Raw genomic sequence first — 21,576 nt, forward strand, 5'->3', positions numbered from 1 at the left:
AACCACTTAATAGCTTAACCAGAGAAACCATGGGTTTCCTCACCTTAAGATAAATGCCTATGTCAGCTGTGACTCTCTGAATGCATGACATCATGGAGGTTTCTCCATGCTTTCCAAAGTGAGGCCACTCTGATTTGGTGGTTTTTTGCCTTTTTTTTTAAGAAAAGTACATAGTTTGGGATGTTCTGTAACTATTTGGGATGTGGGTCATGATCTCTGAATCCTAACTTATCCAGAGGCTGTGCAGAAGCTTGGCAATGTGGGCATTCTCCAAGGAAAAGGGAAGGTATTGTTACATAAAAGACCTTTTGAGATGCGTTATTATTATGATTTATTGGAAACGTATTTTTGTCCAGCATATCAAACCACTGAAAATGCTAGCAGGTCCCCCTTTTATGGGAATTACCAAGAAAAGGAGTAACGAATACATCGGTGAATCAAGGTGGATCAGTTAAAGTGGAATCATTACTCAAGTCCTCATCTGGAATTTATCACTGCTAATTCAGTTAAACTCCAGTTCATAGCAGATGAGGATTGGTCCATAGACATATTTTTCTAAATCTCTTTATCTCGTGCTGATGCCACTAAATTTTCTTTGCCTAGTAAAAATGCCTTCCCCAGTAATTTTTCCCCCTCTGAAAAATAACTCAATTTTATTCAATCTCTTGCAGTTTTGAAGCAGCTAAGAGTTACATGTTCAGAACAAAAGGAAATCAGAGTCAAAGGGATATCACATATAAGAATCTTTCTCCAGCAATTTGGAAATAAGGCAAATTATAGTTATAAATGCCTGGAGAACATTGTAATTGAGAAAAATGAAAACTGATAAAGAAAAAAAAGTTCATGTATTGAGAGAGGTCAGCTATGAACTCCTGCACTTTATAGCTAAGCTGCTCTTGAAGGCAGATCTTATCTAGACTTGGACCATACTCACTACATGGACATTCAGCCGGGACTTCATCTCAGTTATAAACACCTAGTCAAAATAGACTCAAGCTCCTGAAATCAGAAGAAGGCTTATCTCTTCACTGCTCCCATTTGTTATAGGTAAGAGAGGGGTTTATTTGTTGACACCCCTCATTTTGAATCATCCTCTGCTGCTATTATACACTGTGTCTGCTGCTGGCAGAAGCGTTATCACTTTGGCATGATTTTCAACGGTGTTCACAGGCAGCTCAATTTCATTTTGCTGCTGAAAACACAGAGGCATTGACCATGATTTCATGTGTAGGAAAACAGAACTACATCAGACCCCTTAAATAATGGACCAGGGCTTTTTTTTGGTTGCGGCACAAAAAGAACCAAAGGAAAAATGAGAAGTACATTCCTTAAAATAGACGGGAAATCCCAACTATTCCTTAGGGAAATTATAGCAAAGTAATTGAATGAAACACAAACATGAAATTGCCTGCTGCGTCAAGCATTATGTCAAAAGGATGAACGCTGGTGTCTAATCAGTAACAGTGTTGTAATGAGAAATTATTAGCATCTCTGAGGCAGCACAAACACCAATGAAAAACGTAGCACTTCTGTAGCAGTCTACCCCTTAATGACTTAGAGAAGCAATTGAAGGATAGACCAAGCCTCCAGGCATTTCCACAAATATGGAGAGGTATGTAGCCAACTAGAGCCACGTAGAATGGTAGGAAAAATAGTGATGTGGCCTACTCTGCAATGAATAGGTGCAATGTGATCTACTGCTGCAACTTTAGCTGCAGCGTCCTACAGACCTACAGTCACTGGCGTGACTGGTTCATGGCATAGTGAAGGCTCTCTTTGCTTCCCATTGGGCTTGAGACATTTGCCTGCCCTGTTGGGGGGACACTGTTTGTCTACTGGCTAGCCCAGCCAACTAGCGGAAACTGAGCTTGTGTAAGAAAGGCCAAGTTTACTCTGCAAAAGAATGCTGCTTATTCCCCACCTCTCCTCTTTTCCCAGGGCTCTTTGGAAAGGGAGTACCAGGCATACAACAGACTTTACATGTTCACCTAGAGGAAGTGTTTGTGCATTGGGGAGGAAGGTTTTTGGTCTCATCCTCAGTGATGTTCTTTGACTCAGATAGGACCTTATGAATGAGAAGGGAGAACATTATTTTTTTTTTTTCTTCAGAGTAATGGCATCTGTGCTACTGGAAAAGCTTCTGCAGTACAGGGGAGAGACAGAAAAAGATGTATCAGGAAACCCAAGGCAGGAGAAGAAAAAGATGAACTCCTGAGAAGACAAAAGGGTAGACACAGATCCAGTTGTTGACCAATGTCAGAAAAGAAGATGATGAACAGGCCCAGAGTTTGCCCAGTGTTTCTTACAGACCTTGCCATTGGAAGTTTCTGGGTTGAAGAAAAGAGGTGAGGCCCACGTCTGCAAGGATACAGCATGTGGGAAGGGCAAAATTTCTTTCCCACTCACTTAATTTCTATTTATCTCACCCGTCAGAAATCCTGAAACAGAGAAACTCAGATATTTAGGTCTAATATTTGACAGAAGAAAACCTGTACTGTGAAATGTAAAGCCCTTTTGATATTTTCAGTGTGCTCACCTCACAGAAAATGTGTAGACACTTCACCTCTAAGCCCAGTCAGATTTATGATCCCAATACAAGTATGCAGGAAGACTTAGAATATCTTTATACAAATCTTTACTTCATAAACTTTCCTTAACAAAAAAGCCTACCATCATGTAAAATTCCGTGCCCTGTTACTATACTTTATTCTGTATGAAAGTGCATGGTACTGATATTTCCAAGTCATTGCTATTAAGGTAGAACATCATAGCAATACCTTTTAATTATTGGAAGTAATCTAAAGTAGTATCAGATTTTCCTTATGAGCTATTACATATTTGAAAATTCTTACTGTATTTTCATGCTATTAGAAGTACTCTCCTGTGATGAGTCTTTTGCTCTATCTGCCTACATCCTATTTGTGAAAATAACCTCTAGTAAAAATGAGAGTGAATTAGTCTCTAAATGAGATAACAAGTGTTAATAAATGAAATACGTGTTAGTAAGGAATAGTCCATTTGGGTAAAGAATCTATAAAATATGACAGGTGGGAATCCTGTATAAATCCTCTGAAAAATTAAATATTACAAAATTCATGTGGGAATACACATACTGCCTCAGGGAGTTAATACATTCACTACTGCAACCATTATTGCTTACTGTGGAATCTACATTTATTCTATCACCAAGAAGTACACACATAGAGCAGGAGGAGTGGGAAGATGTGCCAACGGCTTAAGCTGCTGTGATATACCAGTCTTTTAAACCATTGTAAACCAGGATCTGTGCTAGCTTCCAGGGTAGTTTGGGGCATGCTCATTCCAGAAAACTTTTTTTTTTTTACCTTTTGAAACCTTAAAGGAAGCAAACCAGCACTTTCATTGCTAACATAAATCTACTGTCTGCAACTGTTTTACAATGAAAAAACCTGAAACAACCCAGACTGTTTAAACAGAATTCCAGCATGACACTTCAGACCTATTCAAGTCATCCCAAAAGATTCATGATTCCACGGCATGGTAGTCCTGTTACTAATGCAGGAGGAAGAAATGTAGTTTATTGTTCATATGGTTACTCACTTCTCTGTGGTTTGAGGTACAGAGCATTAACACAATTCCCATTGAACAAGGTCAACATAACACTTCTTGACCATGCTCTCAGCTATGGGTACTGGTTGTTCTGCCTGCTGAATAACTGTAAATTCTGGGGTGAGAAGTTGTCGCAGATAAAAGAAATAAATATTAGGCAGATGCCAGCGCTGCCTGCAAGCATGATGGCTAAATGTGAGGGCACATGGTTTTACATAGGAGAAATTTACTTCAGAGCTACCTTTGACTTGAAGCTGCCACTGCGCCGAACAGAAGGTGAGTGGCAGCAAATGGACATGGCAGTGTGAGATGGGAGGCCCACAGACATATACTGTCTACTTGCTCAGCAACACTGCAGGGAGCAGCTCAAGATGCTGATGGAGAAGGTCGTGTAAGCAGAGCAGTTGCAAAATGTTAATGACTAGAAGAAAGTGTAATTCCCATCTGAAAGGTTAGGGGTGGAGAGGGCAGAGGGAAAAGACTTCTGAAATAGCTTCATGAGACTCCAATTTAAATCTGAGTTTGTTTGGGTTTGTTTCCTAAATGGGCAGGAAGAAGGGAAAAAATAATAGAAATATAAGATAACGTGGAGGAAATAGCTACTTGCTATAGCAAAACAGTTCACACATTGTTTTTTTCATGACTACCTGTAGACTGTGTTTTAACACTAAGGCTACTGGGACAAACCTGTAACTACTGAACAGGAAAACAAGGAGGAAACAGACATTTCCCACATTGTCCCACAAGACATTGTCCCTGACTACAATAAAGAGAACACTGTGATTCACAGAATCATAGAAGGTCTGGGTTGGATGGCTGCTCCATCTATATCTACCCTCTTTCATCTTAAAGCTGCTACCCCTCATCCTATCACCTACACTCCCTGATCAAGAGTCCCTCCCCATCTCTCCTGTAGGCCCCCTTTATGTACTGGAAGGCTGCTAATAACATCTCTTCATCTTTCCTTAATTGATATCGTCCCTTTGCATTCCCCATCCTTCTCTGAGCACAACTATGGTACCCTGGCACCCTCAACACAAGCAAGGAGGTTGCTGACCAGCAACTTATCCAACTGTTGGAGGTGGATGAACCAGGGCAAGTAAAACAGTGCTGATACTTTTTAAAACTTTGTTACCATGTAATGCTAAAACCAGCCCAATTTAGAGGACAGAAAGGAGATTCAGTCCACCTTATGGAAAGGATTTTGTGTTTATATTGCCTGTGCTTACTGGTTGGGACTAGCACCTAAGGAAATATTGAGTGAAAACACCATTTTCCAAGCATTGCAGCACAGGTTGGAATTGGAAATGTATGAAAACTGCTCAAAATGCTGACTTAAATAGACTTTTTGTCATCCAGATAAATTAAAAATGTTATCGATATTTAAAATGTGATCTATATAATGTGATGGATTAGAACATGGGTTTTTTTTTCCTCTCTTTTCAAAATTGCATTTAAATGAAAATCTACCCTTTCTGTACAGATTTTCCTTGTGGCTCCTAATTGTGAAGTCTAAATTGACAAGAAATTTATATTCTGAATATAGGATCTGTTTCTGGGCAGTGTCCCTTTACTCTAGCACATGTTCAGGCCTCATTTTTATTAAATAGTAATGTAAGACTAGGAGAACCATTGACTAGCTTACTCATTCAGCAAGTTGTTTGTGACCAGGATATTTCCTCCTTTGCACAAAAAATTTCTAATATACCAACCCCCACCTTCTAGGTTAAATGTTTTCTTTTTGTCTAGACTTTTTCACCTTATCTTTTGATGTTGTTCTTCAAAAAGATTAAAGATTACTCATGACTTTTAGGCCTTTAGATGGTAATTTACAGGATATCAGAAATCTTGGATTTCTCTTCCTTTGGGTCCCTGTCAGCTCTGCGTGGTGACTGCACTGAAAGAAGTATCTCCATATCTTCAGTTGCAGCAGTAGTGACTAATCTGGCTTTGGGGATTCTACCTGTCTCAGTGTTATAAATATTCTCATGAGGAAATTGAATATTTTATCTTTTTAAGCAAACTTTTCTTTTTCCTTCTGCAGGATTGCTTGTGAAATAAAGGCTTAAATATACTTCAAGCAGAATTTTTCTATTCCAATGGTTTTCATTGAACTCTCACCACTGATACCACCTGAGGACTGGTCTGCCATAAGTCAAGTAAAAAAGTCTGTTTTCTGGTGGAGGTTAAAGGGATGACAGAGAAGTGGGCCTCCATGCTTGCAGTTCCCCATTATTTCTCTTTCTTTTCAGTCTAAGTGCAGATCCTATCACAGACCTGCTCTTGCTGCATTATAATAACATAGAAGTCAATGAAATAATTTGAGATCTATGCAACCCCGCCCCATGCCATCAGTGTGCAAGGAAAATTCTCCCATTGTTTTATCTTTTTTAACTTATAACTTACATCTGGATGTAGACTGAAATAGAAATTAGTGAGATCATACTGCTGTTGAGCCGCAGCAAAGACATGAAAAATATTTACCTCTTAGAAGTTGATATTAAAAAAAGGATGTTTAAAGAAAAGAGTTGACAAATTAGTTTTGTCTTGAAATAAACATAGCAGCTGCCTAGAGGACATCAGATGGATCTTATGATTATGTGAAAGAAGCATATCTATATAAATATAGATTTATGTTTTGAATAGAAGTGTCAGTTTATTAATATGTTAAATCACCACTTGTGCCAAAGCAACCTGTCATCTGATGGAAATCTGCTTGTACCAGGCAGTGAACACAGCTCGGCAAATGGCTGCTGTTTTCAGAAGCTGAGTTTGCTCGGTGTACGCATTTTCCAAAAATGAAATGTAATCATTGCAATATTTTAACACCTCCATTATGACGCTGTCTATTATGACCTCTAGCTCAGTCCCAACTTCTATAAACTGAAACTAAATGAAAAAGTAATACAAAACCAGAAAACAAACAATGCAAGTTAGAACCTAGAGCTTCTCTACTTCATTGGACATTTATTACAATTTTAGTTGCAAATGATGCAGCTACCAAGACCCAGCTACCTTATGCTCCAGGCTGGAGTCTTTAAACATCAGTGAAAAAGGCTTGATATGCTCTCTTCTCAATTTATCGCCACTCCGTAAGTCGATGGTGTGCTCTATTCGCTTGTTAATTTCCTCAGGCCCAGACTGGACATGCAAAGCTTGTGCAAGATGGTTTGGAAGCAGATTTATTGAATTTCTTGTTAGGGCAGCCAGAGTCTAGGGGAAAGCACATGCAAACAGAATAAACCTGCTGGTCCCCTTAGGTTAAAAATGCAATGTTTTAGATCATGTTGCATTGCAAACCATTACAGCATTCCATGCAATTCATTCAATGAAATCTACAGAAGTGTAAAATTAGAAGTCTGTTCCACTAAACACACACAGTACATTAAGGGGAGCAATTTAATGCCTTCTTTTATACAGCCTAGGAGCTTTGCTGCTGCACTGAATGCTAGGAATATATTCCCCTTTCAAGATTCTGCTAATTGATTATTAGAGCATGAATGAGGGGAACACACCAAAATCACAGCAGGGTATGTAATTCAATGGTGTGTTTTAACAACTAAGAACAGATGCAAAAGAAAATATAAGTCACAAAATAGGAGTAATGATGTTTTTCTGGATCTTAAAGTTACTGTATGTGTGTAGTTATGGAACAGATCGGTTAGGCAGGAGTGAAGAAGGTGACATTTCTGATTACTTTAACGTGGGTTTTCAAATAATATGTTCTTCTTCACTATTAGTTTATTTCACCCAGTCTCGACTACAGTTAGGCTATATGGTTTGATTTAACTGTAATTCAAATTACAAATTTAAATATTATCTCAAATGCATTATTCCTTTTTTTTATTTCATTAACTAATCAAAAGAAAATAAAAAGACTTTTGCATAGCTTTGCAAGGAAAGCTAGCGGAGATAGTACAAGGGTGCTTCATCTTCAGGAAAGAGGTAGGGCTTGTTTTCACAAAGAGAATAACTCAATTCACTTTCATGGTATCATTTCATGATACAAACCACAGTGAAGCAGCACTTTCCCACTAGAATGGGAAAATAAAAGCTGCTACCTGTGATATTCCCTAGCGTTAAGAAGTATTAATGAATGGAAAGGACATAAACCTTCATACATCACAGCGTAAGACATTTCAGAACTATTATGGACAAGAAACACACTTCTGCTGGAGAAAAATTATCCCATAGGTCCCTGCTGGAAAGATCTGCTATATATCCTACTGGGCATTGTTGGGAACAGGAATCTGGAATGGATTTATCACTAGATATCTCTGAAAAGCCAATTCTTTCGGATCATGGGGTTATATACAACAAATGATATAGGGAGAATTCCTTTGTTCATATTCAAAGTATAGTCAGCAATTACATTCTAATAAAACTTGCATATTAAAGCACAGGAAGGGTCTCAGGTACCCACTGTCAAACCTCAAGTGATAACTCTCTTTACAATCCTCAAATAAATTCCAAGGACCCTGTAGTCACAGACAATATCTTGTTTTCTTGTATTCCATCTTTTGATGAGTGGCTTAAGAGCCCCAATATATAGGCAAAACAATGTATCAGGACTGAAATCTTCCAAAATAATAAAAAAAAAAAAATAAGGAAACTTTTCCCATACTAAAGTTTCAGATATGCCTGAATCTATATCTTAGCCTTGGAGTTAAAGTGAAAGCCCTAAAGTCAGAGTGAAATCCCCAGAAAACAATCCATTGAATCAGCTGGAAGTTGGATAAATACTGTTTTACTACCCACTAAAGCACTACTTTAGTTGAGGTGTTCCTGTCGCTTTTAAACTGAGCTATGCAGAGAAGTTATTATCAATTTGTGGTGGCTGAAATCGCACAAGGGGGTCGTAAGTCACTGTTAAAGGACGAGATCACATCAGCTGCTGTTGTGCGCGTTAATTCCTCAGAATTAGTTTGCATTGTCGTATCTCCAGTAGAAGTGAGGGTGGAGGAGGTCTCGAATGTTTTAGTTGGGCATCTCAATTGAGTTGGGATCTCAATTCACCCTACTAAGTGACTACATTTTGCTTCAAATTGTATTTTAAAGCTTGATTAATATGAAGAACTGTCTTCTTGCTGAATGTATGAAGTGGTTTACAATTCATGGCAGATGAACATGACACAATATCACCAGTATGGCAGTGGTGTCAACAGTATTGGTGCAAAAATGGACTCTGAATTTGCATTTATTTTTGGAGGATAACAAGGAAATTCATATCTGAGTTTAGTGGAGTTTTCTCTCCCTCACACCCATAAACACTCTTAAGAAAACTTCTTCTCTGTAAGTAGTAATAAGAATAATGAAAAACATTATGCAAATCATTATCCTGAGGACATGTTTTAACCACATTTTTTTTCTCTGTATCATCTTCTTTGCTCTGCATCTTTTAAGACTCTGTTATACCAACATAAATAAATACTGGTTCTCCCTATTACCTCACCTACATTTTTGTGATCAGCTGTATGCAAGATGGTACACTTGTGAATCCTATAATAGGCTTTTGAATTTTCCTGATGCTGACAATAACCATTCATCATACAGGAAAACATACAAACTTCTGTTAAAAAAAAAAACCAGACAAACTTGCATTTGAGACTAAAAGGTAGGATGAATTAAAACCAATAAATAATAAAACTCCAACTTTAGAGCAATTTTATAGAGATTTTAAAAAAAGTAGCTGGTATTAGATTTTACTTCCTTCCTGCGAAGTTTTCATGCAACAAGTCCAAGCATCCTGACCTCAACAAGAAGGGAAATTTTTAATCAGTGACATTTAGAAAACATGAGGAAAGCTTTTTTTTATTTTGTTTTTTCTTCTATCCTGCTAACACCAGGTCTTGGAGGGAAAGAAGTCATATGTTTAAAGAGACACGATATAGGTAGGCTTTTGTTCAAGGGGAGGACACCTAAATTAAGGTATCTAGGTACTTGGCGTCTAAGCTTCTGTTACTGGCAATATATACTCTGGATACTTTTGGTTGTACAATCATATACAGCTATGGTCAGCTGAGATGCTCTAGGGTGTCCTGGAAAACAGTCTAGAGCTAGGAGGTATGACACCATGCACTTCTGGCCAGTGGTGCAGACCTGCTGGTGTGGCTTGGGTATCTCCAACTGCAATAGATGGCCACAGTTAAGAAGCTGAATCAAACTCTTAGCACATTTCAGAGTAGGTGTTCAGCACCATTTGAGACATCAGAGTCTCCTACCTGGCTTCTGATAGTTCAGGTGATCACAGGTCTTTTATAGGCCCCTTGTCATATGGATGTCTCAAGCACCCTAGAGCACCACAAATAACACTGGACCCTTATGTTTAGGACCTGAGCTGTGTGGAAGACCAACACCTGGAACAGTCAGTAGATACACAAAAACAGGTGCCTTGGTTTGAACTGAATTCCACCCTTTTGTTTATACCTTTCTGTCATCTTGGCAGTCTTCAAGTATCATTTTGTGATAACTGTTAAGAGTCATTGCAGTCACAACTAAAATATGCTTATACAAGACACAGACATGTTAATATCCTTTTTTCTTAATTCATATCATTACAGGCCCACCAGGTGCTTTCAGCACCACACATAGTGACCATGTTATACTTTCAGCTGCTTCTTTTGTGAGGCGTGGCAAAGAAATCCAATTTCATCAGCTATTAATGTATTTTAGAGGAGAAGGCCTTCAGTCTCTTAACATAAAATAACTTCTGTCCAACTTTCTTTGCTTTAGGAAAGAAACCCAGACACTTATTTCAGTAACAGAGAACTCCATCCATAGTGGGCATAGTCTGAAATTCAGAGCAGGCACTTGGTCCTTGGCTTGCCTCACTGTCAGAGCTAAGGCACGTGGTTCTAACTGTGCTGTAGACATGTGTAGTTTTTTTTAATATCTCTGACTGTACAGTTGTTATTCTGTTCCTTACTCACATCTATACACCTTCCGTTCACTGACTTAGGCTGCTCATAGAAAATCAGTTTGAGGTAGAGAATATGGATTGTGAGGAACTTGACTTTGGCAAGAGAACTCAGCAGAGACTTTGCCACTTCATATTCTTCCTAGCAAAACTAAAACTAAAAGTAAGACACCTGTGATCAGAGTTGCTCAAATTTTGTCATAACTTATGTTGGGTATATAAATAATTTAAATTATATTGGCAAAAATTAAAGCATCCGGTGTGATTCATTGTTGAGTTACTGCTACTTGGATTCTCAACGTCTGCTGCTGCTAGTGACCTTTAGGCTGTATAATTAATGTTATTAAATGCTTGTTATGTCCAAGACTGACACACCTCTGGAAAAAAGCTACTATATCCTAGTATAATTTAAATCTATCATATGAATTTTGAGCTGAAATACATTATTTATAAGCAGTAATGATTACTGTCTCAAGTTTAAATTGAAAACTACATAACAATTGAATCACACGTGGAACAGTGGATTTTTAAAACCTTGTCTCCACAGAAAAGCTTATTGTAAAGCTATGTAATATAAAACTATAGTTATTTTCAGAACAAAAACAAGTTCTCAAAAAACCAGTGAGAAACTATTCTAAAAATCATAGAATCACAGAATCATAGAATCATTAAGGTTGGAAAAGACCTCAAGGATCATTAAGTCCAACCATCAACCCAACACCACCTAATGAATTGTTTATTGCCATAAGACAAAAATCTATGTTAAAACAGCTGTTTAGTTATACCTATTTCAATGATTTCCATGGGTTTTTACTAGTTTATTGGGTGAGAGTTGATCAATAATCAAATAAAACCACTAGTCTTTCATTTCATTCCTTGCCCTTGTTAGTATCAAGGTCAGGTTTAGCTGAGATAATGATCAACAAAATGATAGCCTACATCACACATATTTTTTGGACTAGAGAAACTGGAATGTCTTAAAGGGAAAGAAGAAGAAACAGAGAGAGATCAGAAGATATTGACAGCAGCATGCATCCATGCTTCTGTTCCTAGTGAAATGAGAATATACAGACAGGTCGACAAAATACAGAGAAAACTGAAAGGCAGTGTACATGCAGATACACAGATGTCCAGCACATGTATAAAACAGGCAAACTATGCCATGCTCCTGTTCAGTTTGAAGAGACAAAGACACTGCCATGGGCTGATTGATTGTGAAGGTTTATCTCTTCTGAGCAGATTTATAAGAAGCAGAAGACGGTTGACAAAACAAGACCTCCACACAACAGAGCTTGAAGTTCAACAGACAGTGCAGACAAGTGGGACTAAGGATGTGCAGCAGAAGAAAGGATAGATCATGTAATTACAGATCCCTCAGAAGAATGGAAGAAAACTCCAGCTGACCTTGTTTCAAAAAGACTCATCAATCTTTCAAATGCAGTGAAAAGAGTGGTGTCCGAGGGCATTTCAACATTTGCCTCTTCAATTCCTCTAAGCAAGCAGACTTCACAAAGCGATTTTTATGACTGTACAATAATTGTTGGTTCTCAGGGGGCCAGTGATTAGCCATGCAGTGCTTTTGGAAAAGATCTGATCAGGAGCAGTTGTTATTGTCTCATATTTCTATAGAGCTATGCATGACCTTAGGAGTTGAGCTCACCTGCTAGTGAACCTTTATTATGTCTTAGAATCTAAGTTTTTAATACTTTTTATTAAAAAAAAAGAGGAAAGTGAAGAATGGACAAACCATTTTCACAAGGTGCTTTTTTTAAGGTAGATCTTTCTTCTTTCCCTTAGATATCAATAACCTACACTATACCTTTTCCTCTGACAAAATGTCCATTCACTCATCCATTTATTTTGATGGCAGTGCAGTGAAGCTATGCAATGAGATACACACTCTGACTAGAATGTCACAGCTAGTTTAGTAACATTAGCTTCACTTTAATTTACTTCTTTATGGGCTGGCTCAATTAAAATTAAACTGTGTAATATTTAATTTCAGTTGAAAAACAAAACAAAACAAAATAAAAACTTTTGGTCCCATGGCATTTACCAGTTTTGTTTCTGCCCTGAAACAATCTATTTAATCCTCTGCTGTTTCAGTATGTGTTAGAATAAAGGTTAGAGATGAATTTGTCTCCTCTGAGGCTTCCATTATTGAAATGCATTCAAGCATGCATTCATATTGGATGACATTAAAGGAAGATTGACTTACGTTCTGTTTTCCCACAATGTTATCAAATGGAAGTTCAGGGCTCCAGGATCCTTCAGTAAACGTTGCTCCACTGTTTCTCCTGTCAGAGGAGCTCACAGCCTCTTTCACAATATCTTCAGGCAAAGTCAACAGACTCTCCTCAGGTTGTTTAATTAAATAAGTCTCAATATTATGTTTCCTCAAGAATTCATTACGCTCTTTGCCGTGCCCTTCTTCAACTTTATAATCCCCATTCAGGCAGTCCAGGGTGGCTTTGGAGATGTGAATTCTCCTGCATAAGTGAAATAAATAGTAGCAAATACTGACTGTGCTCTAGTATACGTAGGTAAGGAGAGTTTATGAACTCTGCATAATTTTTAACATGACGGATAAATAAAAGTTTTTCTATTGTATATGATGGTTTCTACAAAGAAAATGAAGTAGTGTACTCAACAAACATGAGCTTTGTTTGGGGGTGAACACTCTCAGGGTATGTTCACTTCAATAGGATGAATGCACAAAGTCCTGTCACAGAAGAAACACTTTGATATTCACACCTGATACTTTAGTCACAGTAATAGCTTAATGGGAGACTTTCCTGAGGAAAATACTATTCAAAGTGAACACAAATTGTAACTTCAGGTAAAATGGTAAGAGGAAAATATATGGCATGCATTAGGGCAGTTTGTGTGAAAGCTCTTTAATTTTCTTGAGTTACCTGAGGAAGATTAGACACTTTAAATTAGTGATCTGATTGCATCTGAAGTGAATTAGAGAAATAGGGAAACTAAATAAATGCAGGTGGGGTGATAATTTCTGGTAAGACTAAGCAATGAGTTCAAAAAGCTTTTGCAAAAGTGAAGTTGAATCTAAGAGATGATGTGAAAAGCTCAAATTTTGCAAAAGCATGATAAGGCTTTGGATGTCTTACAATTAAACCTGGAGGTGTTTGGTATTTGAACTTTCTTAACCATAATTATGACTGCTTGAGAAGGACAGAAAGAAGTTCAAATTAAAAAAAAAATAAAAAGAGAAAAAGGAGTTTTATTTATATTTTTGAGAAATCTTCAACTTCCTACATGTAGGGTAAACTGCAGATACCTCTAAAATACATCCACATGGTTATCTGTGCTGTAATTTATAATATAGCATCATAAACACAGTAAGAGCAGATGTTAATTAGGTACTTAGCTAACTCAAGCAAATTAATGTAGTGACTTCATTAAGATATTTTAAAATCAGCTCATTTTTCAATTTTGTATGCATGGCACTTTTTGAAAGTCAGGCTTACAGACAGATTCCTAAAATTCAGTCAGCTAAAATTCTTGATAATTTCTTAATGACAAATGCTGAAGCATTTTTCTCAGACTTCACAAATTGACTTGTCTCCACTGAAGGAAATGGTCCTAGCATGCCTTTTGGGAACTTTCTTCTGGAACTTAAAGGATGCCACCGCAGAATTAAGTCACATAAAATATGATGTGCTGGAGTAGGAAGGTTATAAGCACATGGGTGACGTGCATGTATCGCCAGAAAATAAAGCACTAGTTGTCTTTAAGTATTGTGAAATACCTAGAAGTATAAGAATTTGGCACAAACTGGGTCTATATAATTAGAAGATCAAAAATTTGTGTAATCTAAGCTGTTTTTTTATCCTGTCTCAGTTTCTCTCTGAAGCCAACACAGGTTTTGTACAACTTTCACTGCCTGAAGTCAAGCAGTTATGATGTCCACAGAAATTAGTATTCTTTTGTAGTAAAATGTCAGTAAAACTGACAATAAAGAACAGTAAAAATGTTTCTCAAATATGAGCAACTTTTGGCCTGGACTTTAAAACCAAATCATATGATCTCTCAGAAGGACAATGCATTTCCTAGCTCTTAGAAGCCCAAATAGACTAAACTGATTTAAGTAAAATACTAATTTAAAAAAAAAATAAAAAATAAGAGAAAAAAGAAAATGATAGTTGCCGGGGTGACTATCTTTGTGCTGAATTTCAGCTAATATAATTTTGAAAGATTGCATTATAAAGCCCTGAAATATGGATTTTATAATAAAAATGATAACAGCTTTAAGTAGAGTGTAACTGGCTATTGATGTAATACCTTTAAATGGATCGAATGTTAATAAATAGTTGGTAGATTAAAAATCTTTTCTGGTTTCACCTTTTCTACAGCTTACTTAAAAAAAACCTTAAAATGTATAGTGGAGTGATGTCTTTCTGATTTTATACAAATGCAGTAAATCGTGAACCTGAGCATCGAAGTAAAAAGGTGTGGCTTGTCCTAGTGCTGAAAACATATCAGGTCCAAATCTTTAGATGATATCTGCCACTGATGCATCCTGGAAAATTAATTATTAGCTAGGTTTTATACCAGTTCAATGTCACAGATTAATACCCAGTTACACCAGGTGAAGAGTGTTAGAAGACGGTGTCCTGGTGGAAGAATGTCTGAAATAACACTGGAGGATCTTGCATGGTTTCCTTCTCAGGTGTTGCAGACACATTCTTTTCCTCAAATAAAACAAAAAATGATTGCTTTTTCTAAGCGCTCCCAAGTGCCTCCTTCTATGACAGATGGGCTGCCTGCTTATGATCCTTCAACTGGTGGCAATCTGCCCCTGCATCACCCGTGCTCATGAGGTCTCATGACATGGAACCGGCGAGGGGAAGAGCTGAGCCCCTTCCCTCTTGTCCCCAGCCTGGGTGGAGGGATCCTCCCCATCCCAAGCAGACGAGCTGCCTCCCTTCTCTCTGTGCTCAGGAAAGGGCTGTGGTTCATTTCTTCTCTTGTTTCACACTGTGGGAGCAGGACCATTCACAACCCCAGGGCAGCTTTTCTGCCCAAACAGAGCGAAGCAGTGCAGCTCCGGGAAGGGGGATGATCTCGGTACTGTGGGAGGCAGGGGGATTTGAATGCGGGAGGCAGGGAGAAGTAAGGAGAGGCTGAAGTGAACTTAAACGCTCTGTTAAACCTGTTCTGCACACTAGGAAAGCCTGATGTAAATTACTGTTTTGAGGGACTGAGTGAATTGCTGCCACAGAAAAGCTTTGTTCTGTTGGCAAACTGATATAGAGGAGTGGAAATCACTCTGCTCCAACAGACTGCAACCTGGCCTGGCATTTTATCAGCAAGCGAGGTGGTGAGTTCTCTGGGTTATTCATTAATAGTTGTACTTCTTGCATGCATTAACAACAATAAATCAGACTTTTTGCAGGTGTGGATGGTGAAACGGATGACTAATTTGCTCACGCTAACAAAGCAGCATGTGAGCTTTCTTAGTCATCTTGAGCTATCATGTGGGATAAGCAGCAGGGAAAGTAAATCTTTTTCTGCAATTTTTAACACTGATGACATGTGCAGAGCACAGAAGTAGTTTTCAGAGCACTCAATAATTCATTTTCTCCTGATTCTAAAAATATATATTTTGGTATAAAGGTCTACTATGGGGAACGGTGGAAGGGGTCCACATTTGCAAAAACAATATAAAGAAAATATCTTTCTAACTTCCTGGGAACATGACAGCTCTGACAGATCATAATGTATATGTAGGGAGTACAGCACAGTACTCAGATTTGATAACTTAAAACCTCTCTCACTCAAGATGACAGCATCACTTAGACTTTTTCCACATAAATATGTCCCTTGCTATTGCTTCTATGTTCCGTGGCCAAAAAATTGAATTGTTGTAGGGGAACTTTTGCTACATCTTTCATCAATGGAAGATGGAACTGAAAGTGAACAGAGGATTCCTGCAACCACTACTGTCACTTCAAACTTAGGATTTGCAGCTTACAAACTATTGTGAGATATATGGCAAGTCAGGCAGAAATAACATTTTGTCTTCCAGGTAAATCTGCCGCCTCAGACAAAGAAAAACTAGAGAGAGAGTGAGAGAGCGGTGTTGTGCAAAACTGTAACAGAGCTCAATGGAAAACCATGTATTTTCACATGTAGAAATGTTTTTTCACATGTAAAACATCTACTAAAGCATGAAATTATTTACAAGACCTCCTAGTGAGCCTGCTGTCTATAAAGCCTTGTTATTAGCATAGCAACTTATGAACACAGAATTTTTCCCACACTTTGTGCATTATGAAATAAAATAAATTACACTCTTATGACTTCCACCAGCATTTGAATGCACAGGATCAGAGAATAAAGCCTGGAGAAACTCAGGAGTGGCCGACACTTAACTGGGAAATTTGATCTATCTCTGAGTATCATATGAGATGAATACAATCACTGACCATTTTCAGGAAATGACAGCTGGCAAAGAAAAAGAAATGTGTTTGTCTTTTCCAATGCCTCTGCAAGCTGACAATTCTACCTTTTTTGACTGTAGCCTCACAAATCCTTGCCAACCGCAAAACAGAAAAAAAAGAAGTCACAGTTTATGAAATATTATAAGATGGTTAATTTGTTGGCAAGGTTAACAGTGTACTGTGTTGGCAGTGTTTTCTGACTGTAAGAAGTACGTGTTGGCTTACCCAGGAATTCCACCTGACTCGAGTTTGTTTGCAATATCCACGTCCCATGACCAGACATCAAACTGCCACTTTCGCAGGCCCAGCACTCCACACAGAACGGATCCTGAATGTATCCCTATTCTCATGTCAATGTCATGCTTCGTTCTTGACCTAACATATCTGTTAAACATAACAAAAGAAAAAAAAAAAAGAAAAAAAGAGAAGACCAGAATCATGAATATGCCATGGTTTTTCATATATATAGGAAAGGGTACAATGTAAAATACAATGTTAATTTGTTATAAAGAACAATTTAGTCTATAAAATGAAGAGATAACTTTCTAAGTAGCAAGGTACAGGTAGTGATAAAATGACTAAAAAATTACTCTAAAAGCCAGATTATCATTAAGTACTTAATTGTATTCACGGTTCGCTGGCACACATATTATTCCTATCAGACAGAAAAAGAGAGAAAAATATGTCTGAGGGAAAGGATTTTGTTGGACTTATTGACTCTTTTAACTTGGAATTATAAAAGAGCATTCAACAACATTACAAAAGGGGTTATCATCAAACCTGAATTTTCTTTTGTATTTTATTGTAGTTTTTTGAGTAATTTTTAATATTTCAAAAATGTTACTTTATTGACTGAAATTTTCCTGAATTAGTCTTTGTCCCAAAGTGATTTTCAGTAGATTTGTCCAGAACACCATTTGCTGTTTTATGATAATGGTGGGAAAATCCGTTTCTTCCTTTCTGTGTGATGGTAAAGACCATTTCACCTCTTCAAAAGTAAACACATGTGGGCACATTTGTTAACAATCTCAAAAAAAGGACTTTGTCCCACCATTGTTTTCAACGTATACATCTATTGGTTATAAAGGGAATTTTACTGTGTTAAAATAGTATCTTCCTTTCCTAACACAAGACAACATATATCATTCATAGCCACAGGCACCTTTAGTAGTGTCTCAGACCTCTTCTGGAGGCAAGACTGCCTCTTCTAAATCAGTATTGAGATACTCCGGCATAACACCATGGGAAGCTCAAATCATTGAGCTGTATCCACTGGGATGACAAAGAGACCACTTTTTCAGTTCTCCCTGTGTGACAACAATTATTTGCACCGGAGGTACGATCAGAGCTAGTGTTCATTAATATTTGAATAGCAAGCTCAGGACAAGAAAAGCGCGTTGCTGCTGTTAGTGTACAAACAAGGCTGCTGTTTTTTTGTAAAGAATCCCAGTTCTATGGTCACTGAAGTCAATAGCAGCACAGCAAGATCACACAGCTGAGTAGCCAAAGAATAAACAGCTCTATTTCACAACTCTGAAGCTAACTACGGCCACCTCAGATGCCTCAGTCATGACCTTGGCAGATCCTATCTAGAGGAGAAAAGGGTAAATTGCTCATTGCATTCAATACTTGGCCTTTCATTGTTGCAATGGGGCATCAATTCAGCTTGTGGGAAAAAAAAAAAAAAAAGAAATAAGAATTGTAAAATGGAGAGCAACCAGTCGCATAAAAATGTGAGGAACTGAAAATAAGCAATTAATCTTTATTTCCCTTTCCTGCATACTGCAAAACCTTGTAGAAGATCGTGCATATGATACGTCCTAGTGCAGTTGTTTGCCTATCACAGAAGATCTGTTCATCATATCAGGAAGTTAACATATTTCAGATTTCTAAAGAAAGAGATTTTTAAAAAGTTAAGAATAATATAATTTAAAAAAGGTTTGGGAAGGGATTTATCAGTGTTCTGTTACTTCAAGTTTATAGTTTTCATCTACGAATTCTCTATTGGTTTTCAAGCAAGAGGGCTTGAAATATCAAAATTAAATGAACAAACACCTGTCTCTGGAAGATGGAACATGGAAACAACTCCTCCACACTGAAGCAGTGCCTTAAATGTTGTGAGAATAGCTAAGAGAAGTGAGAGCAGTTTGTTATTTGTAATGTGTTTTGAAGAATGTTTATAGATACGCTACAAAAATATGTAAACTAACACTCATAGCTGTCAGAGGAATTATCACACAACTCCCCAAACGATCGTTTCCCCAGTCTGCCTTTTTCTTTTGTTCAGACTAAGATAATTATTTCTCATTTTATGTCTGATTTTCTCATCTTGAGATAAAAAGCTAATTGGATCCAGAGGAATAATTGAGAAAAAAGCTTTTCATTGAAAAATGTACACAATAAGAGGACTTTAAAGTTTAATAAAATGGTCTAATAGCATATATTTATCTATTCTCTCTCTGTACTTATATACACACATGCTATTAAACCAATTTAGACTTGAAGTACTATAGTATTTAATTGTTAATAAATACTACTATTTAACATTAGACAAATACTAGAATTGGGCAATCATCAATGTCATTAAATTCAACATGTCCAAATGCCAGATCCTGCACCTAGGTTGGAGTAATGGCAGGCAGAAGTGTAAACTGGGAGAGGAGCAGCTGGAGAGCAACCCTGCAGAAAGGGATCTGGGGGTGCTGGTCGGCAGCAGGCTCAATGGGAGTCAGCAGCGTGCCCTGGCAGCCAAGAGGGCAACCCGCAGCCTGGAGTGCATCAAACACAGCATCACCAGCCGGTCAAAAGAGGGGATTATTCTGCTGTATTCAACGTTGGTGCGGCCTCACTTTGTATACTCCGTGCTGTTCTGGGCCCCGCAATTTAAGAAGGATGTGATGGTCCTTGAATGCATCCAGAGGAGGGCAGCAAAGATGGTGAAAGGGCTGAAAGGAATGTCCTGTGAGGAGTGGCTAAGGACTTTGTGTTTGTCTAGTTTGGAGAAGAAGAGGCTGAAGGGTGACCTCATTGCTCAGTGCAGCTTCCTGAGAAGAGGATGTGGAGAGGGAGGTGCTGAGCTCTGCTCCCTGGTATCCAGTGATAGGACACATGGGAATGGTTCAAAGATGCACCAGGGGAGGTGTAGACTGGACATTAGGAGGCATTTCTTTTTTGAGAGTGTGGTCAAACACTGGAACAGGCTTCCTAGAGAGGTGGTCAATGCCTCAAGCCTGTCAGTGTTCAAGAGGCACTTGGACAATGCCCTTAATAACATGCTTTAGCTTTTGCTCAGCCCTGAATTGGTCAGGCAGTTGGACTAGATGGTCATTGTAGGTCCCTTCCAACTGAAATATTCTACTCTATTCTAGTCAAATCTAGTTTAGTCTATGCTATACTGTGCTATGCTATTAATGTGATATGCTATAAATTATAGTCTTGCATTTGTACCCTCTATGGGAACTAACACACAGAGATCTCATTGGAGAGACCAGGTACAACTGAGCAATGCATTCCTCTGTTTCCGGTTTTTATTAAGGATTTCTGTGATTTTAACATTTCCTTTGTCATAAAAATGTGGTGATGGCCTGAAAAGGCTTTGGCATCCTTAATCAACCATATAGAATTTCTGCATTTGTTCAAAACTTCACATAGCTGTGCTGTCCACACCGTCTCCTGTATGACACTGCAGACTCCAGCCAAGGTCCTATCCCCCTTGCCTTGTCTGTTGTCTTTGTCCAGCAACTTCTCCCTGTGTGCTGCTCAGGTGATATTTGATCTCAGGTCTACACTTGCAGTCAGTGTGGATCTGGTTACCTGCCTGCATCCTCTGACTGAGAGCTGTTCTGTTTTCCTATCTGCTGTGGTGCTGGTGCACCTGCAGGGCCCCCATCTTCACATCCTCCTCTTACTCTCCCTTCACAGCAATGTGCTCTTAACTTGATAAGTAAGAAACTAACTGCATGAGGGGACTTGACTGAATCGAGCCACAGGCAGTCTGAGATATATTTAAACAGGCTCTGTCCAGGACATAAATCAAAGCACAGCTGCGATCTGGTCCTGGTCCCATTGCTTCATTATTTGCAACACAAGACTGAGAGCAGAGCTGTTGAGAACCTGTTTGCGGAGACATTAGTTTTCACCCAACATTTGTTGTAATGCTTTAAATTGAACAAAGAAGAGATGGTTGTAGGTGAAAAGTGAGGTGATTCATTAGCATGTAAAAAGCCATGGAATGATTATTTTTCTTTAAAATGTCGAGTTATGTGAGGTGAAACAGATTTCTGAATTATGTAGGGAAGCGACTCCACTGTGGTCAAATCCATTTCCCTAATAACCAGACTACCACATACTTTAAGAGGTCTTTTTTTTATACTCTACTGTAGGAAAAAAACAATTAGAAATTTTGAAACCCTGGACCATCTTCATCAGTAGGGGTAGTTCTAATTTATTCAGACAAAAACTTCTCATAAAAAATAGAATTTACTAGATACTAAAAAAATTGAAGAGTGTTCATTTTGCATAAGCTCAGGTATTCCACATCTTTTAGTTCTTCTGTCTCCTAAATTTATTCAACAATCAATGAAGCTTCTAATTAAAAAAAAAAAAAAA

General features: G+C 38.0%; 1 protein-coding gene across 1 annotated transcript in view; it reads right to left on the bottom strand.

Annotated features, from left to right (window-relative positions):
* Positions 1-6,285: 6,285 nt before the first annotated feature.
* Positions 6,286-21,576, bottom strand: part of LOC104468377 (adenylate cyclase type 8-like) — a gene marked incomplete at its 5' end in the record, with an annotated part of 22,337 nt that continues 7,046 nt past the window's right edge. Inside the window, 4 exons of the mRNA XM_010082487.1 lie at positions 6,286-6,477; positions 6,604-6,801; positions 12,723-12,993; positions 17,194-17,352. Of these exons, the coding sequence (XP_010080789.1) occupies positions 6,286-6,477; positions 6,604-6,801; positions 12,723-12,993; positions 17,194-17,352 (820 nt within the window). The remainder of the gene's footprint in view (positions 6,478-6,603; positions 6,802-12,722; positions 12,994-17,193; positions 17,353-21,576) is intronic.

The sequence above is a fragment of the Pterocles gutturalis genome, unplaced genomic scaffold (assembly GCF_000699245.1).
Source record: "Pterocles gutturalis isolate BGI_N339 unplaced genomic scaffold, ASM69924v1 scaffold25621, whole genome shotgun sequence".
Taxonomy (NCBI): Eukaryota; Metazoa; Chordata; class Aves; order Pterocliformes; family Pteroclidae; genus Pterocles; species Pterocles gutturalis.